Source organism: Gigantopelta aegis, chromosome 10, assembly GCF_016097555.1.
Source record: "Gigantopelta aegis isolate Gae_Host chromosome 10, Gae_host_genome, whole genome shotgun sequence".
Classification (NCBI taxonomy): Eukaryota; Metazoa; Mollusca; class Gastropoda; order Neomphalida; family Peltospiridae; genus Gigantopelta; species Gigantopelta aegis.
The window spans coordinates 18770268-18790340 of NC_054708.1; the positions used below are offsets into that span (position 1 = coordinate 18770268).

General features: G+C 36.0%; 1 protein-coding gene across 3 annotated transcripts in view; it reads left to right on the forward strand.

Moving 5' to 3' along the window:
* The window catches only part of LOC121383437 (E3 ubiquitin-protein ligase RNF38-like), an 85856-nt gene that overhangs the window by 57738 nt on the left and 8045 nt on the right, over positions 1-20073 (forward strand). For all 3 annotated transcript variants that reach the window (XM_041513460.1, XM_041513461.1, XM_041513462.1), the window contains 6 exons: positions 8960-9138; positions 16355-16520; positions 16998-17324; positions 17840-17983; positions 18463-18575; positions 19112-19190. In XM_041513460.1, the coding sequence (XP_041369394.1) occupies positions 8960-9138; positions 16355-16520; positions 16998-17324; positions 17840-17983; positions 18463-18575; positions 19112-19190 (1008 nt within the window). The remainder of the gene's footprint in view (positions 1-8959; positions 9139-16354; positions 16521-16997; positions 17325-17839; positions 17984-18462; positions 18576-19111; positions 19191-20073) is intronic.

Genomic DNA, 20073 nt, shown 5'->3' on the forward strand with positions numbered 1-20073 from the left:
AGTGCTAGAGTGATAGGTTGCCTTAAGCGGCCTCTGTGGTGTCATGGTTAAGCCATAGGTCTTAAGGTTAGTAGGTACAGGGGCTGCAGCCCAGAGTGAGTTTTAATGACTCATTGGTTAGGTGTAAGACCACTATACTCTCTTCTCTCTCACTAACAACTAACCTGGACAGACAGTCCAGATAGCTGAGGTGTGTACCCAGGACAGCATGCTTGAACCTTAATTGGATATAAGCACGGAAATAGTTAAGTTTTTTTGTTGTTTTTTTTACTATAAAAAGACTTCATCAGTGTATAGTCAGGGGAGATAAGCACAATATTACTTTGTAACATAGGTGGCGCTTAGCATTACCTCCGCAAGTTATGTAACTCAAGCAGTTCAAAAGACATCATCAATGGAGTATTTGTAAAGTACTATATAGGTTTATCAAAAATATTTTTTAAAATTCAACAAATTAAAAAAATAATATCACATGTAATCAAAATCATTTCATCAGACTTTTTTATTTCCAAACCGGCCTCGGTGGCGTCATGGCAGGCCATCGGTCTACAGGCTGGTAGGTACTGGGTTCGGATCTCAGTCGAGGCATGGGATTTTTAATCCAGATACCGACTCCAAACCCTGAATGAGTGCTCCACAAGGCTCAATGGGTAGGTGTAAACCACTTGCACCGACCAGTGATCCATAATTGGTTCAACAAAGGCCATGGTTTGTGCTATCCTGCCTGTGGGAAGCGCAAATAAAAGATCCCTTGCTGCTAATCAGAAGAGTAGCCCATGTAGTGGCGACAGCGGGTTTCCTCTCAAAATCTGTGTGGTCCTTAACCATATGTCTGACACCATATAACCGTAAATAAAATGTGTTGAGTGTGTCGTTAAATAAAACACTTCTTTCTTTCTTTTTTATTTCCAAATGCAGGGTTTACACTGGAAAGAATTTTGTTTGGGCCAATTTTTACATTTGTAGTATACTTTCCTTGAAAATTATTCAAAAAGTGGTTATATTAAAGAACATTTTATCATCCAAATACTAGATGTTATAGCCACTTTGTATAAAAATTATCAAATGGCTTATTTGACAATGGTGAGGGCTTTTGGAATTTTTATAAAATCCACTAGCCATGGAATCAGTGATTTAAAAAATTTATTAGCCATTATGAAAAATTCATTAGCCCTACTTTAGTTTAAGTTTATACAATTTTACAAAATAATAGTAATAATCAGATATGTCACCTAAAAAGGGAGATATAGATTATAAATTCTAACATTGGGGATGGAGTGGGGACAGGATATTCATATTTACAAAAAAAGAATTAACAGCAACATTTGACTTACAAAAATTCCCTAGCCATCGGGCATGGCAATATTAGTTATGTACTTGCCCAACATTGAATATCACTAGCCATGGGAGTTGTGTTGCCATAATCTAGAAGCCCTGCAATGGGCAGGGTGAGCACTGCTAATGCATTTATTTCTCACTGGCATAAGATAATTGCATTATTTTTAATGTTGCTAATCAGATGGTGGCAGAAATTCAAATAATATGGTAATGCATTTTTTTTTTTTAGTTGGTAGAATTTGGGGGGTTTTCTGTAGTATTACTCAAAATACATAGCCTTGTATTGATTTTAAGTACCATGTGGCAGACTGTACAACATGAAGGCCCTTTCCATTGATTTGTTCGTTTCAAAGATGTCACAATTTACAACAGCACGTGGCTTTCCACGAGAGTTTTTAGAAAAGCGAGAACCTGTTTGCCGTTAGTGGAATCAATAAAAAGTATGTTCCATACAATTAGTTTTCCTTCCACTGTTTTATCAGCCTTTTTTCTATGTTACAGCTGCTTGCTGTAAAACTGTATTTTCCTTATCACAAAGCCCACATAATTTTCCATTGTTTCCAGTTATTACAGAAAATACGAACAAAGCCGAATGACTACGCTTTCTGTGTGTGCTGAAAACATGTTGGTGACTAATTACCTTATTAATTATAAGAACGTAGTTTTTTTAAATACAATGCTAATGCTGTTGAAGTATAACTGGTCACATATGATGTGCTTTTGTATTAATTCAATTTTTATTTAAAAACTAGTATCTATATATACAATATGGAAATGACGAAAAAGAAATTTCTTACTGATGTCAGTTTTAAAATATGTTTTTCATATATATATTTTAATACTATGTGAGTATCAGCTATTATACTGGGAATGTATAAAAGTGCATATGAAAGATCCTTTGCTAATGGAGAACTCCAGTGGGTTTCTTTTGAGGTGTGGGGCGGGACGTAGCCCAGTGGTAAAGCATTCACTTGATGTGCGATCGATCTGGGATCGATCCCCGTCGGTGGGCCCATTGGGCTATTTCCCGTTCCAGCCAGTGTCTATCTGTGTGGCCCTTAACCATATGTCTGACACCATATAACCGTAAATAAAATGTGTTGAGTGCGTCGTTAAATAAAACATTTCTATCATTTCTTTCTTCTGAGGTGTAAATTCCACAGTTTGTTTGTAATCCGTATAAGTGATCTACAATGCATAGTGTGGTCGGATACGTGCATGTGTGTGGAAGACACATGAAAGAAATCTCAACCCATTTCCACAGAAAGTGACTGATATAGATTACGTATAGGCAGGGTGTGCATTTTACGGTTGCCCGATTGCCCGTGGCAAGTCAAAATAGCATTGGCCAGGTCAAAACCGTATCACATGTCGCCCGCTTGGCAACCGAAAATTTCCGCATATTGTATTATGTATCAAAACACAAATAACTAATGTTTGTAAGAGATCGGACAGTTATTTTTTATTTATTGTTTTCATCTGGTTTTTTATTAGTATCTGCACAACCAAGCCCATATAGGACATAATAGCGACCACTTTCCCAGTCTATCGAACAGTCTAAAACCATTTAGAATGCCTCGGCCGGTTTTGATTATGTATTCGGAAAACTTTGGCCACGTAAATGCATTCATAGGTTCAATCGGAACACCTCGGCCATGTCCATCTTTACTTTCCATTTTTAGTTACAATCGGAACAACTCGCCACATTCCGGTACGCTATATTTCACAAAAAGATTTTGTTTACGAGCCTGAGGTTTTCCGAAGTTACATTGTGTTGGAACATTTTCGTTTCTTATGGAATATACCGAGTCTACTATACCAAACACCCAATCGTCACTGTGAACGATGTCATCATAGATTGCTTTCAGCTTAGTATTTTTTTAATTCCTCGTCATACAACCATAAAAGCACCTTATTCATTTCAAGACCGAGCCTTGGTCAAACATTTCAAATATTTGATTATGTGGGCCCCGTGACAACATAATAATTACAATTTAATTACGACAGTTTGTAATAAAACTAAAACAAGTTCTGTTTCCTTCTTTTGTGTTGTTATTATTGTTTGTATGATATGATAACATGTTTTTAAAATGCAATTTAAGTAAGGTGTTTTTTTTTATGAAATTCGGGCGAGAGCCATTCAAAAGTTGTACGGGTGAGTCAAAATGTTGCTGTGAGTGGCCAGATTGGCCAGTTAAAAAAAAATCTCAATTGCATACCCTGTATAGGTATATGCATGTAGGTTACAGACAAATGGAATTTGTACCTAGAACTATGTTTTTGAATTATCAAGAGTTTGACATCCAATAGCCGATGACTTAAAAATCAATGTGCTCTAGTGGTGTCATTAAACAAAACAAACTTTAAAAAAAAAGTACATGTGTACAAAGGTGTCAAGACATGCAAAATAGTATTAGCAAGAAAAGTGGGTTGAGGTACAATAAAACGTTTGTGGCCGTCTTTATGGGTACATGTATGTAGTAGTGTAATATTGGCACATGGTTTAAAAATGGTGGAATTTAAAATTAAAAACAATTGCTGGTATTCTGTTTGAAAATAGAAGGTTTAAATTATTCTACACAGATACAGCACAATACTTTTGTTAACCCTTTTTAATTTTAAGAACATTTTTTTTCTTTCTCAGTTTAGGAAAAGTTGTTTGAATTAATAGATATGTGTAAGTCAGCTTGGCAGTTGAAACTGAAGTGTCAGTAAAGGACATTAGTTTCTAAATAGCCTACTTCTTTGGGTATCATCTGCGAAATATTATACGATCACCCATCCTTAAACCAGTGTAAAACGACCCTTAATGTGAAGTTGATTTCCTTACTATATATACCGTAGTATATGTATATATATATATAGAAAGACTTTCTAGAACATCATTCATTTTATATACTAAACATTTTCTTTCAGCCAAGGATTTAGTTTTTGTTCAAAGAAAATGGTTAAAACTGTAAATTGTCAAATTCAGTGTTTGACAAATGTTTGAAAAAGTCACTAGAGCTCACAAAAGCTTTGGCTAGTGCAATATTTTACTAGCCCAGACCAAAATTTCACTAGCCGGGACTGAGGGGTAGTGGATTTGTCAAACCCTGCGGAATCATTACGGTCTTTCAGATTTGGGTGTGGGGGGGGGGGGGGGGGGGGGGGGTGTTAAGGTTTTAAAAGGTATAACAACATCTCTTGCTTCACACTGTTCCATGCAGTTTCATCCAGCCTGGAAGTGGATGCCGAATATGGATTTCTTGCCTCAGCATTCTGCAGTAAACCATGCTGGCAAGAACCTGTGGGCATCTGGTGTTACTGCACAATGCATCACTAATCAAAGCCAAGACAATGGTCACTGTCATTAAGCAAAGCATGACGACGGAACTCCTTTGCTCGTATTGATTGACATTGATTGACAGATTGTTGTGTACTTTGTACTACATTTTGTATGTTTTGTGAAAAGCACAGACCAATGTGACCTTACCATGTTTGATATACACAAGTTATATACATGTATGTATTATGCAACCAATAGCTGTCACCTCGAATCCTAAGATAATGAAAAAGTTGCTGCTACTTTGAAATATTTTATTGTAACGTATATATGTATGTATAGATACACTGTTTTATGTGTATGTATTATGCAGACCGTTGGTGGTCACTTTGATCCCAAGAGAACGAAATAATGTATGTCGTGTTGAGACAACTGTATAATGAGCTGATCATTAACAATAGAAATGTTAATGTTGATGTAAAAAAAATTCTCTATTTCTGTTGTCTTTTTTTTAATTATTAAATTATTATAATTATGTCTTTTGAAAGCCATGGGATACATGTAAAACTATTCACGGGTGTAGGAAGGTGCCAGAAAGTGGATGGGGGTTGGGACGCACACATGCACGCACGCATGCACACACACGCACACACACACACACACACACAGAGATATATATAAATACATGTAAAAAGTAAAAATATATAAAAACCATTGCTGCTGCTACAAAGTGGGGGGAGACATTCCGTCTTGTGTGCCTGCCCCCCCCCCCCCCCCCCCCCCCCCCCCCGCTTCTTACACTGGTACTATTATAACAACTATTAGGTGGTCCTTTGAATTGATAAAAAAATGTATCCAGGGTTTTAGATCGGACTGATTTGGGCACAACAGGTTTTTTGTCTGTTCTCAGCACACCAAGATCATTTTAGTGCAGTAAAGTTAAAAATAACTGGTAAAGAGTTGTACATATTCAGAAATGCATTTCAAGTTAGTTTAATTTAATTAATTACATCTTAGCAATAGCATTTTGAGGTGAAATGTTTTGAGGTTAGCATGTTTGTACTTAATTTGGGCTTGCTCATTTTGGGCACACCCTCAGCTTGGCAATCTAAAACCCTGGTATTTTTAAAGGCACTGGTTTAACACCATATAACCATAAATAAAACATTGAGTGTGTCGTTAAATAAAAATTTTCCTTTTTAAAGGCATTAACCCAGTCATTAGTACAGTGTAAATGTTTTTTGACTGATTTTTTTTTTTTTTTAACGTTTCAGTGATACATAATTACAAACATACAACTTCATAAATCCAATGTGTTTCTCGTTGTCCTGATGTTTCCAGTGGCTCCAAAAACATGTTATGCAAGACCGAAAAGATACTACATCTTAAACTGTACATGTGTGATCGAGTAACCAAAGCCATGGTGACACAAGATGGGCAGGTTTGTTTAATGTTTCACCATGCCACTGTCCCCATCTCATCGTTTAATCAGAAACTATTGGCTATCGGACAGATAGTAATTGTCTGAGAAATGTTAATAGTGAGACAAATGGTAATTAATCTTGAGCGACCATAATTTTGAGAAATAATGTAGTGTGAGAAATGGATGCCTCTTACATTGCCTTGCGTTTTTATCAGCAAATAGGTTTTACACGCATCTTGTCGTGTAGACAAGACAACACATACTAAGAGGGTTTTTTTATATTACATCAGTTGTGAAGTAGTGGTTGGGAATAGGGTACTACACAGTGGGTAGCATTAAATCAGTAATTCAGTGTGTAGCTCAGTGAGATGTTTTTACATGTTACGCTGATATGGGATGTCATGAATATCCACCTTTCAATGACTTCTGATATCGACTCCAGATGATAGCTGATATCCTATCTGTGATAAACTGAGAACTGGCCTAGAAATGAACCATTTACCTATAGGCGCTTGACTCTGCGACTGCCTTGACTTAACCCAGTTTTGCACATACTGCTTTTCATTCTAGCAAATTCTGCAGTAGAGGTATATTATGGAATTCACTACAAATTATTTATTTCTGAGCTGATTGTTTTCTAAATTTCACACACAAATAGTATATTTTTGTTATTTCCAAAACTGGAACACTTTTACTTTTCTTTTTATGTCAAACCAAATTGAGATTATTTACAACAAAACAACTCAACATTTTTGTAGGAGGATTGGATGTACTATCATTCAATCAATTGGTAGAAAGGTGCCAGAAAGCTGTGCTAGAAAAAACATCTAGCACATGTCCCTAGTAATACACCCTTTTCATTGGTTAATTGGTCTAGCTATTCAGGAAGTAGATAGCCGTTGCTTTTACTTTTATTTTGCCATGCAATTAGCTACTTTTAAAGTTTTTTTTAACAGATAGCAGCAGTGGATCATCATTTTATACATGTATACAGGAAATCATACCAGTGGGTTTTGAATAGTAGTTGTAGAGCACTGACAGAGCTTTATATAGATTGCATCAAAAGTCAGGGCGATAAACATGCCAAAAATAATCAAGTATCAAAGTGGTGACTTTAAATCATTTTAAAAACTCAAAATTAATAACTGTTAAATTTTGATTAATTTAAATTAACTTGGAATGCATTTCTATATATATCCACAACTGTGCAGCAACTGTTAGTATTTCATTTTCAGCTTATTTTCGTGCTTATATCCAATTCAGGTTCAAGTATGCTGTCCTGGACACACACACCTCAGCTATCTGGGCTGTCTGTCCAGGACAGTGTGTTAGTGGTTAGTGAGAGAGAAGATGGTGTAGTGGTCATACACCTTACTTATTGAGTGTTAAAACTCGCTCTGGGTGGGAGCCGGTACCGGGCTGTGAACCCTGTACCTACCAGCCTTTATGTCCGATAGCTTAACCACGACACCACTAACGCCGGTAACTGTTAGTAACTTTAGTGCGCTAGAAAGACCTTGTTGCACCCCAAACAGACAATAAAAACTGTTTCGCCCATATTAGTGAGAACTAAAGCCCTGACGGTGATACTTTTTATGACCCATTGCACTTCAGGCAAGTACTCTACCACAAACTACATCCTGTTCGAGGGGTAGAAAATTATTTAAAAAAAATTAAAATGAGTATGCATATGCTACGAAAAAGGTAAATGTTCACTGTATATCAGTTATGAAATTTACTGTAGAAAAGCTAGCTCTGGGTGATCCAAATATTTTACCAGATATATGGTTAAGGACCACATAGATATTGAGAGAGGAAACCCGCTGTCGCCACTTCGTGGGCTACTCTTTTCAATTAGCAGCAAGGGATCTTTTATATGCACCATCCCACAGACAGGGTAGTACAGCCTTTGATATACCAGTCATGGTACACTGGCAGGAATGAGAAATAGCTCAATGGGCTCACCAACGGGGATCGATCCCAGACCGACCGCGAATCGAGCAAGCGCTTTACCACTGGGCTGCGTCCCGCCCCTTGACCAAATTATCACAAATCATTGTAAAAAATTGCAAAAACTCTGCACAATAACATTTATTTATTACATGAAATTTATTCGACAAATTGTGCGAGCTCACTGACCGATTAAAATGTGCTAGTTTCATAAAACAATAAACCTATGTGACCCACCAGGCCAGTAAAACGAACTGCTACTTAATTTTACATGTTGTGCAATACGTCTTACTCTGGTATGTGATGTACATCTCAATTAGCACCTGTAAAAGTAGTCGTCATATGATTGGCGTAGCCAATGACTACGTCAAAGAGGTCTAATATAAAAAGGGATGGTCGCAGCGCAGATGTAACTTTTAATATTCATCAAGATGGCGAATGTGCAGAACTGGCCCGCTGTTTGCCCCAATGATCTAGTGTTGTCATCCACAGTATTTCAGGTTGTTACACTAACTAAAAAAATTATATTTATAAAGACTGTCATGGCTTGTATATAAGCATCGTGTGAAATAAGTAGAATAATCGTACGTGTGGGAGTAGTACAGAGCACTGAATATAACTTATTTTGAATCACCAGAAAGCTGGATGTCACCGTTTTGAATCATCGGAAAACTGGATGGCACTATTTTGAATCTCACCAAAAAGCTAGATGTCACTATTTTGAATCATCAGAAAGCTGGGTGTCACTATTTTGAATTGATCAGAAAGCTGGATGTCACTATTTTGTATCATCAGACAGCTGGATGTCGCCATTTTGAATCACCAGAAAAGCTGGATGTCACTATTTTGAATCATCAGAACTCTGGTTGTTGCTATTTTGAATCATCAGAAAGCTGGATATCACAGTTTTTTTAATTGTTCGTAACGTGTATGTCACAATAATTTCAATTTTCAAATGTCAATTTAATTTTTGTTTCTTTCAGAGTGAGAGTCCGAGTCGAAAGCGAAGGAAAACGTCTGGTGGTGTCATTGACCTGACCGATTCTCCGAGTCCCCCAGCATGGGACGCCATCGTCGATAGCGCACGTCCCATCCGTCGCCGCAGCTCCACCCAGAGACGGGTTCCTGGGGAACGGTGCAACACGCCACGAGCCAGACGCAGGTAAAGTTGACTTATTTGTACAATCAGGGGGTGGGGGAATCCAACTCAATTTGTACTTTTTGTAATGGAAGGAAATGTTTTATTTAACGACGCACTCAACACATTTTATTTACGGTTATATGGCGTCAGACATATGGTTAAGGACCACACAGATATTGAAGGAGGAAACCCGCTGTCGCCACTTCATGAGTTACTCTTTTTGATTGGCAGCAAGGGATCTTTTATATGCACCATCCCATAGACAGAATAGCACATAATTTATGCGTGTCAGTTTGAAAATTAAAGCAATCCTGACTGAAATGTATGGGCAAAATTTACAAAGTCTGTTTATGTCTTGCACGCGTGTAACTACATACATTTACAATGCTTAAATTTAAAAAAATAATTCAAACAGTAACAAAGTTGATCGCCTATCTCATGTTCTTTTGTTTAGAGATCATGCAGTATTGGAGAATAACATCATTACATTATGATTTTCTCCATGCCTTTGTAAGCTTTTGACATCGGGTAATTGGTATACCGCGGCCATTAACCTGACCAACGTAGAATGGCAGAACCAGATCATTATGTAAGGCAGTCACATTTTCAAGGCAGTACTCAGTTTTCTCTGGCTTCTAATTAAGGCAGACTTTTATTAAAGGAGTTACGGTATTTAAATATCTTGGTCAACCTAAAATTCAGTAACATGGTGGGGTTTTTATTTTAATCTAGGTAGCCGGATGTTTGGTTACATCATTGAATTATATTTGTGTAATCAGTGAATTACCTTGTAGTAAATTTTATTGTGTGAAAAAAAGGCATTCCCTTTGGGAAGGATTATCTATGGTGGTGTTTTCCGTATGGTATTTTTGCCTCTGTTTTTTGTGGGGGGTTTTCTCTTCTTTTTTTTTCTTTTTTTTTAAATGTCCCCCTGGTGAATCATGCTGGTTATGATTGTCTGTTTTTATGGTATATGGAAATTCAAATAACAGCTTGAGAAAGGCACTAGTGTGTGTTTACCTCTTGGGGCCGACCATCCAGACCATCCATCATCCGTGCCGGTGACAGTCTCGAGTAATCAAAATGTGGGATTGGTAAATCTGTACCAGCCACAAACTTCCAGTGCAACCTTTACCAGAAATTCTATTGTATTCTTCGCATCATTAATGTTGTGTAATGGTTAATGATGTGGAATGTTTTTGCCACCAGTTTATAACCCAACTATCTCCAGAAGTTAGTTGGAGGATGAAAGATTTTATGTTGTATTTACCATGAGTTGTGATTTTAACAGAGATGATCCATCTCCATATGTTTCCATTATTCCAAGTTTTAGCTCTTCCCAAAAATATCGCAGTAACTCCTTACTTTCAAGACCTTGTTAAAATTTCTTGTCATTTTGTCAGTAATTTTCATCTTTACTTGGTTGTTCTTGGGGGGGTTATGGGGGGGGGGTGTTGGGAGAGGGGTGATTTTAGTTTGTTTGTTTGACATTGTTGATTAATAGAAATTTTTACATTCGTGTTGAAGGGACTTTAATTTATTTTACTCTAAAATCTATTTCAAATATTGACACAAATCGGTATTGAATATATTAGAAAGTGGTCTTTTGAAGACAAGTTCTTTACAGCCTGTTTGACCTTTATCTGCAAGGATACATCTTTTAAAAAAAATGGTGTACTGGTTTTTTTTTTTTGTGTTTTGTTTTTTATATATATATATATAACATTTCACCAACAAAAACAAGTTCTTTCATCTTACTCCCATTGACCCTGGCATCCAGCTCTTGGAAACTTGCACATTTTTACTGCTTTCAGCCTGGCCTTTGTGTGTGATTTTCACTTGAAAGGGAATACCATGTTCATTTGGCTTCCTTCACGTCAGTCTTGCATCCTTCACATAGCCACTGCTGAGGTTCCCACACCGCCTTCAGCTTTGTGGCTCAAACTTTGAAATTCAATCGGATCACTGTGACAGGACATTATACCGAAGAAGAAAAAAAAAGAAGATTTCTGCTCTAAGCTTTAAATATCTCCTTGTCGTACACTGGATAAGGAAACCAAAGCCAGCTTATTTTTTTTTAAACTAGGGAAACTAATTTTTCTGGGTCTTCCTTTTTAAAAAAAAAGAAAAAGAAAAAAAAAGAGCTTAATTTACTGAATCCTGAGTCCTGACTCACCAATATACTGGTATGGGGTTTTTTCCAGCTCTTACATTCTCTTTTGGATATATGCTCCAAGAATGGTGTGGGTTTTCTTTTTAAAAAGTAGATTTTTAATACCAAAATTTATTATTATTATTTTGTTACGGATACACACAAAAATATAGATATTTTATTCTATAAACCGATATTCAGTTAAGTGGATTCCACTGTATTAAGAAAGAAAATGAAGTTTGACCTACTATTAGTATTACGACTGAACAGAAACACATTCCAGGTACCAGACACTTAATCAGGGCACAATATTTCATGAGAACCGTTGTTCTGTTTGCATATCGGTTATGCAACTTTAAAATCACATGAACCACCAATTAATTTCTAAAATTAAAAGTACCCTATCAGAAGTCAAATTAAAAATCAGTTTATTTTTTTAATACATTTGAACCACCAGTGTAGCATAGAAGCGTAGTTCAAGTGTTGTACTGTTAGATAGGCAAGACTATTGCCAAATTAGCCAATTGCTAATTTTTATTCAAAGTGGCTACAACATTTAGGTTTTGGCTAATAAAATATTCCTTAAATGAACCACATTTTAATAATTTTTAAGGAAATACTCGATATAGATGTACGTACAAAATCTGAAAATTGGCTAAACCAAAATTTGTTCCCGTGTGAGCCCTGGGCAGGTCTAACTCATCGGTTACTACAACTATACTCACGTAACCGAACAATTGGTTACCTAAGTAAAACTCATATGAACCGACTTTGAAGATTTTTAAATATTGTCCCCTGCTTAATATTCGAAACACGACCGTGTATTGAGTACGTAATTTTGGTCATTGTTTGGAAATGTGTTACAGTGGTAGCAAACACTGAACAATGGTTGGATTATATACAGTAATTTAATTTGTGTATTTATTCAGATACCAGATTTTAGTCTTGAGTCTCTTGAATGATGTCAATGTTATTGACTGATGTTATTGACTGATGTTATTGACAGATGTTATTGACAGATGTCACTAACTGTTGAGATAATATTTCACAGTTAGGTAGGTATCAGTAAAGTTGTTATTCTTTAGAACAGGTACCTGCATGACTACTCCTGATGTATATACATTTTCACCATAACCTTTCTGATGTCTCTTATACCGTGTCTCTGGCATTTTGTTATAAAATTATTAATTCGTGGCATGTTTCTGGAAATATTTTGTTTCAAAATTATGGATTAGCAATTATTGTTTATCGGTTTTAAAAAGAACTTAATTAGCAACTACTGTTTATAATGTTTTAGAATTGTGCAGTCATCTCCCTAAGATCGACGACAGTCACTTTTCATACCCTTGTTTTGGCTTCGTACACAATAAACATACCATATCTTATCATAATTTCACTGGAAATCCATATTTCGTAAAAGGTACAATTTTTTTAATCACAAGAATTTCTTCAGACACATTCAGATGCATTAGTAATGTTTAAACAAAACTTTTTCAATAGCAATTTTGCATTGGTATTTTTCCAGTATTCTTAAAACGGAAACATCACATACCCAGTTTATGGTTATTGTAAGGAGATGCAAAGTGACGTTATTGGAGTACCTTTTGCCAAATATATCGTATCAAAAAATTATTGTTGGATATGTTTTATTTATTGTGTAGAAGCGAAAACAAGGTTCCGAAAAGTGACTGTTATCGACCTTAGTGAATCAGGATGCTATAGAGAACAAAAATTTTCTATAGAGAACAAAATTTTCTTTTATGAGAAATAATGTTATATGTATATAATCAAGAAGTAGTTATTTGTTACACCTTTAGAGTAAATATTTAGCAGCCATCTCAACCTGACAATTTGTATTTAACAGAAATCATTTCTCTTAGCAAACGTTTTTGTGGTAACCTAGCAATGATGTTACATTACATGAAAGTAGCAAGATCTATATGACTATTCTTTAAAATATGTTGAAGGATTTTATTTGTCTGTTTATTTTGTTTAACGACACCACTAGAGCACATTGATTTATTAATCATTGGCTATTGGATGTCAAACATATGGTCATTTTAACAGTCATAGAGATGAAACACGCTACGTTTTTTTCCATTAGTAGCAAGGGATCTTTTATATGCACCATCCCACAGACAGGATAGCACATACCATGGCCTTTGATATACCAGTCGTGGTGCACTGGCTAGAGCTAGAAATAGCCCAATAGACCCACCGACGGGCATCGATATGTTGAAGGAAGGAAATGCACTCAGCATATTTTATTTATGGTTATATGGCGTCAGACATATGGTTAAGGACCACACATATATTGAGAGAGGAATCCTGCTGTCAGCACTTCATGGGCTACTCTTAGCAATGAGAGATCTTTTATATGCATCATCCCATAGACAGGATAGCACATACCACGGCCTTTGATGTACCAGTCGTGGTGCACTGGCTAGAACGAGAAATAACGTTAAAATATGTTGAGTGCACCCTGCAGTAACTTCTCTCTTATTAACCATTAATATTAACAGTCATTAAAGTTTTGCACTTAGGTCCATTTCTTACAAACAGTAAGTCCAAGATCATTGAAACTGGTATATCAAAGGCCGTGGTATATATTATCCTGTCTGTGGGATGGTGCATATAAAAGATCCCTTGCTGCTAATCGAAAAGAGTAGCCCAAGAAGTGGCAACAGCGGGATTTCACTCTCAGTATCTGTGTGGTCCTTAACCATATGTCCGACGCCATATAATCGTAAATAAAATGTGTTGAGTGCATCGTTAAATAAAACATTTCCTTCCTTCCATGTGTGTCTGATTGTCATGGTTTCACTGTAAGTTTTGTCTTTTGTTGTTTTGTACTGGACTGTCTAAGTGACAGAGAAGACAAGGATGTCGATATCCCCTCCGGTCTGCCAGCATGATCCATCCAGATATTGCTGCCACCACACACACTCTCTCTCTCTCTCTCTCTCTCTCACTCATCTCTTTCTCTCTCTCTGTGTTTGTGTGAACTGAAACTACGCAGAATATTGGCAAACTGCCAACTTTGATTCAGGTTAATAATTTTTCACTTGTACAACCCACGTTGGACAACCCACGTTGGATCCACTGTTGACAAGATTCATGCCAGAGAAAGAAGGGAAAAAAATCTTTGTGCAAGCTTTCAGTGGAAAAGGATTTTTTTTTTTAATTTATTATTATGGAATTTTTTATTTTTTAAAAGAAGTTTTTTCCTCCCCCCAACAAGAGAGGTTTGATGTGTGGCCACCATTCAAGCAAGCACTGGTTGTGTCACGTCTACGGTGTTTGGTCAAAGAAAATGTTTAAGCACTACTGCACAACCATGGAAGCTAGCACAGATCAATAGAGAATAAGGAAAAAAGATTTTGCTACACGTATAACGAGATCTCCTGGATATTCAAAGTCTCTCTCTTGTTCATTCATTGATATTTTTCACCTTGTGGAGAAGGATTTTCTTGGCTTTTGTCCATTTCTTCTGGGCATCCATATCTTATGTGACTGTATATATGCATCATGTCAAGACAAGCAGCACATAGGAATGACTGTGTTCTGGAGGTGCTAGAGTAGTAGGACCAAAAACAATGAGTAAACAGTCTTGAAGATATATGAAAAGGTAGTATTTGTGTTAAGATTAGGAAGGGAAAAAAACAATATTGACAGTATTTCATAGACAAAATGTTTTGAGAATATGTGCTTTAGTGTATGATGCTGGGTCAGTTCATCCTGTCATGTCTGTATGCAGAAAGCCTGTCTCATGCTTCAGTAGATTAAAATGTGTGGAACTGTCATTCGGCAGCCTAGTGTTCAAATCTCCTGAGAGACCTCCTTATACATTCATGGACTGTGAGTGTGACAGTTTAAAATAGACAAGGATAAAAAAAAAAATGTAACAGCCAGTTGTACAGATCTATTTTGGAATATTAAAATCAAACTCATTAAATCTACTGAAGTGGTATTTTGGTCAAAGTTAAATTCTGATTGAAGATATTTATTCTGTCGGTCCATCAGTTTGTCTTTGTTGTTATTATCTCTGTCTCTGTCTATGTCTGTCACTCTCTGTGTGTGTGTGTGTGTGCATGCGTGTGTGTGTGTGTGTGTGTGTGTGTGTGTGTGTGTGTGTGTGTGTGTGTGTTTATTTCTGTATGATAATAGATATAGATATATACATATATGTACAGTCAGACCTTGTTACAACGGCCATCATTACTATGAGATTTACATCACCCGACCACAAATTGTCAGGAACGAATGTACGTCGATGTCATTTTGTTCATTACACCAGAATTCATACCTTCTGACACTGACAAAGCAAACTGGGAACAAACTTGCATCCAACGTCTGAAAACACACCTTTACAACAACATTTCGTAGCCAGCCAACAGTGTTACATGATGTCCTAGTTACCGATGTCAGTTAAATCTGTAGACATGTATTGCTTTTGAAAATAAGTCTGTGATTAATAATGGTCTGTGATCCATCCCTGTCGTTGGGCCCATTGGGCTATTTCTCATTTCAGTTGGTGCACCACGACTGGTATTAAATGTGGTATGTGCTATCCTGTCTCTGGGATGGTGCATATAAAATCCTTTGCTACTATTGACACCCAATAGTCGATAATTAAAAAATCAATATGCTTTAGTGGTGTCATTAAATAAAACAAATTTTTATAATGGCAATTTTGATATAACAACAATTTTGATATAACGAAAAAGTGACCCAGGAATGAACTTGGTTGTTGCAGCGAGGTCTGACTGTACATTTATGTGGTAGATATTTGTTGGAATATTTGCTAACCTTTTACCCGTGATATTATTTCATACAGCATCATGTTTAATGATTTCTGACTGTATGTGGTAGATATTTGGTGGAATATTTGTTAACTTCTTACCCGTGATATGATTTGATATAGCATCATGTTTAACGAGATCTGACTGTACATACATGTGGTAGATATTTGGTGGAATATCTGCTAACCTCTTACCCGTAGTATGATTTCATACAGCATCATGTTTAAATGTTCACTAATTCATATGTTTCTGTCTGTCTGACCATCTTGCTTTCTGTTTACAGTCCTGGTACTAGAAGGCAGACGAGAGAAAGGAACACACTGCGGGAAGCCGAGTCCCCCGAAAGACGAGCGTTTCAGCCGCCTAATTTGATTGGACGACAGGTCCACCCAGCAGCCCTCCACCCCGGACAGCAAGCCCATCAGCCAGTCATGTTGGAGGTTGATCAGGTTCGAATCTTCGTTGGGTTTTTGGGGGATTTTTGATATAAAAAAAAAAAAACAATTAATTTATTTAATGCAACTTTTCAGTAAATTGCAGACATTGCATTGAAAAAATATTGACAGGTGATTATTTGCTTCTTTAGCATAGATTAACGGGAGAAAATATTACCGTTGTTTACTATATAACTTCATGTGCTAAGGAGAGATAAAAATCACTGTACTTTTACTAATCTCAGGGGAGTAATAGGGAACAAAAGTGATAATGCCCCTTTAATGACAAGATCGGAAATTGTAGCTAATTATTAATTGACTAATTATGTTGCTTAGTTGCAAGGTCTATCTATATGATAGTAAATACCGGTAGTAATGGAAATTACATGATTTTGTATCAAATATTATAATAGTTAAAGTAAACATTATTATCTGTTAAATATAATATTTATAAATATGAATAAAAATAATAATAAGTAATATTATTTCCAGGTCCATGTTTCTGCGCCCGTGACCATGACCCCGTATGGAATTCCGGTTTGCACTGGCCCGCACCAGATCCCGGCGTGTGACATTGCTCATATGCCGGTGTGCAGTACCCAGTCGACGTGGTCCATTCCTGCCTGCACGATGCAGCTGCCTGGCTGCAGTATGCAGCACATTCCAGCGTGCAGTCTCCAGCAGATGCCAATTGCGCACACGATGCCCCCGCTCCTCCATCACCCCCACCACCCACCACAACACCACCAGCTCCCCCACCAACATCATAATGTTGCCGCTCCCACACACTTCTCCAGAGTACACCGGCCTCCGATACATGTGAGTTTTGTTCTATTGTATTCTATTGTATTGTATTGTATTATTATATTATATTTTATACATATGTTATATTTTATTTTAAATTATTTTATTTTATTTTGTTTTTTTATTAAAATTAATTGACCTTATTATTTATAGAGGATTCATCATGAATGCTTTTTAATATGAAAAATATCAACTGAGTCTATGTTAATCAATATTTGTCGAGGCTCTGACACCTAGGCCACCTATTTTCACAGCTATCTTAGTAAGTACTGCGATACCGTAAAACCATCATAGTCTATGATGTTACCACAATACACGTCATAGTCCCGACAGTTTTACAATATCATAGCCCTAAGATAGCTTCAGAAATATGGGCCCAGTTTTTAAAATTTAATTGTGTTTTTTTTTATCTCATCAGACCATGTATTTCCTATGTAATAGTCACTATCTCACTAACAGATTTAGAGTAACTTTACATAGTCAATTCTGTTTGACATCCTGACTGATGTGAGATTTTCTTTACATTGCAGGAAGACGAAGTTCACTTAATGGCTGAGCACCAGTCCCCGTTTGGTCTGCACCCCGGTATTCAGCACCGGGCTCCCCTCAACCCCTCACCCCCAGTTCTTCTACAGGAACCGGCCATTCACCCATCTCCACATGATTTATACATGGTAAGTTCATACTCATCATGGCAAAAGAATTTGAAAATTGGAATTTAATTGTAAACTCCAGTTGCATATCACTGTACCAGAATTTGAAATATTTAAAAACTTGAGTTTCATATAATAATGCGAAAAACTCCAATGTTGTATAAATATGCAGTCTGTTAAAAGCTGAAATTGTTTGATTTAAAAAGTGTCTGTTACCAACCGATGTGTTTTGTTTATATTAATGTGAAGTTATCTCACAGTCGTCAGCTTCATGGTGTAGTGAGTGTAGACATATATTTAATTGTAATTTATTGTTGATTAAAAAAGTTATTTTATTTTACTTAAAGAATGCAGATGCAGTGATCTATACAATATCGGAATAATACTAATGTTTCTACAAGTAATTTGTGTGTTTTAGTTAAACTATCCAAATATTATACTAATTACAGTTTAATTTTTTTTAAATGCCAATATATTAGTTAATGTTATTTTGTTTACAGCAAGGTCCCTATCAAAGATACTACGCAAGGCGGTCGACAGGAAGAAATCGCTTGCGCAATTCTCTGCCCCTGCCTTCACCGCCTCCCTACCCAGGATTTCTTCTTCACTTTTTGTAAGTAACACAGTATTAATATTCTAATCACGATTCTAAAGTTGGTCAGATAAACATATTTATTCACTCTGTAATAGAGAAAAAAGCAATACTAAACATTTTTCACAGTAATGAATTTATAAGTTTTTTTTTTTAGTGAATACCCAAACGTGTGATCATGGGCCAGATACAGTCTAACAGGGTTTTTTTTGCATAGATTCAGTGTATTGTGTATGTGTGCTATGGGTGAAAAACTGGAATTTTTTCAAAATTTCTGTTTTTATTCTTTGATAGCATCATTACATAAAACTAGCAATGAAAAGGATGCTAAAAACTTTTTTATATGTGTTTTAAACTAAATAAGCTAAATAAGAATTGTTTGTAATTTTTAAAAATTAAATTGTGGATTATAATATTGACAAATTTAATATAAAATTTTTAACTTTTACATATACATGTGTATATTGATAAATTCCACCCAAAAAGGCAACCAATTCTTATATAAATCTGTGTTTTTAACTCATTGTAATTTTAAAAATTAATTTTGGTCCTTTCAGAGCAATGCTAGGGAACCCGCCAGTGCCTCCTTATGGTCGCGATGCTGTGGATGAAGCCTCAGAAGTTGAAAATTATGAGGTAAGTTGTAGACATAAGTCTTAGTTCGTCAGTAGTAAACTCCATCTCTTTTTTTGGAGCATCACAAAAATAATTATGTGTAATTTCACAACTGTGTTACTATTTATTTTGTGTGTGATTGTCAACTTGTACAATATTAGTAAAGTGTTCATGTTGGTATCTTCATATGTCAAGGGAAGTAAGTCTTTCAGATTGAAAAATGTTTAAGTTCTGACACATTCTAGAACGTTTTAAAAACATTATCTTCATGCTTCATTAAGTCATTAAGTCTAAGCTAACTAAGACAATCTTTCTAGATTTAACTGTATTACACTCAACTGATATGGAGTCTCTGTGGGAAAGTGAATTAAAAATATCCTTCATTGATTGGTAAGAGTAATCTTTGTGAAAGGAGCAAATTTCTTTTATTCTCTTGGTCAAACTCATAATTACCTTGTATTAAAGGCGCAGGCCCTAGTTTTAACCCATAGAAAATGGACACTAAGTTTAGTTAATTTACAAACCTGTAACTCATTTGGATAAAGTTACAATAGAGTGAAATAGATCTTAAAACCTCGAAATATCCTTAAAAATAGACTCGAACTCAAATCAATAACCGCTACTTCTCAGATGCACATGTGTTTTTGAAAATATGAAAAATCCATTTTTATTAGAAATACCAGGATGACTAGAAACACTTCGGTTCTACAGAAATGGATAATCTAAACAATGAAATATAAGTAATATTTGATTTCAGTGATCATAAACGGCTCTAATAGTGAAAAAATATGCCTTTGTGTTTAAAAACTAAGGTCTGTCCCTTTAAGACATTTTAAAAAACCCCACAAAACATTCCTTTTTATTTTCTTTACTTCGAGCAAGCATTTCTAGTTTCTTGTTTTAT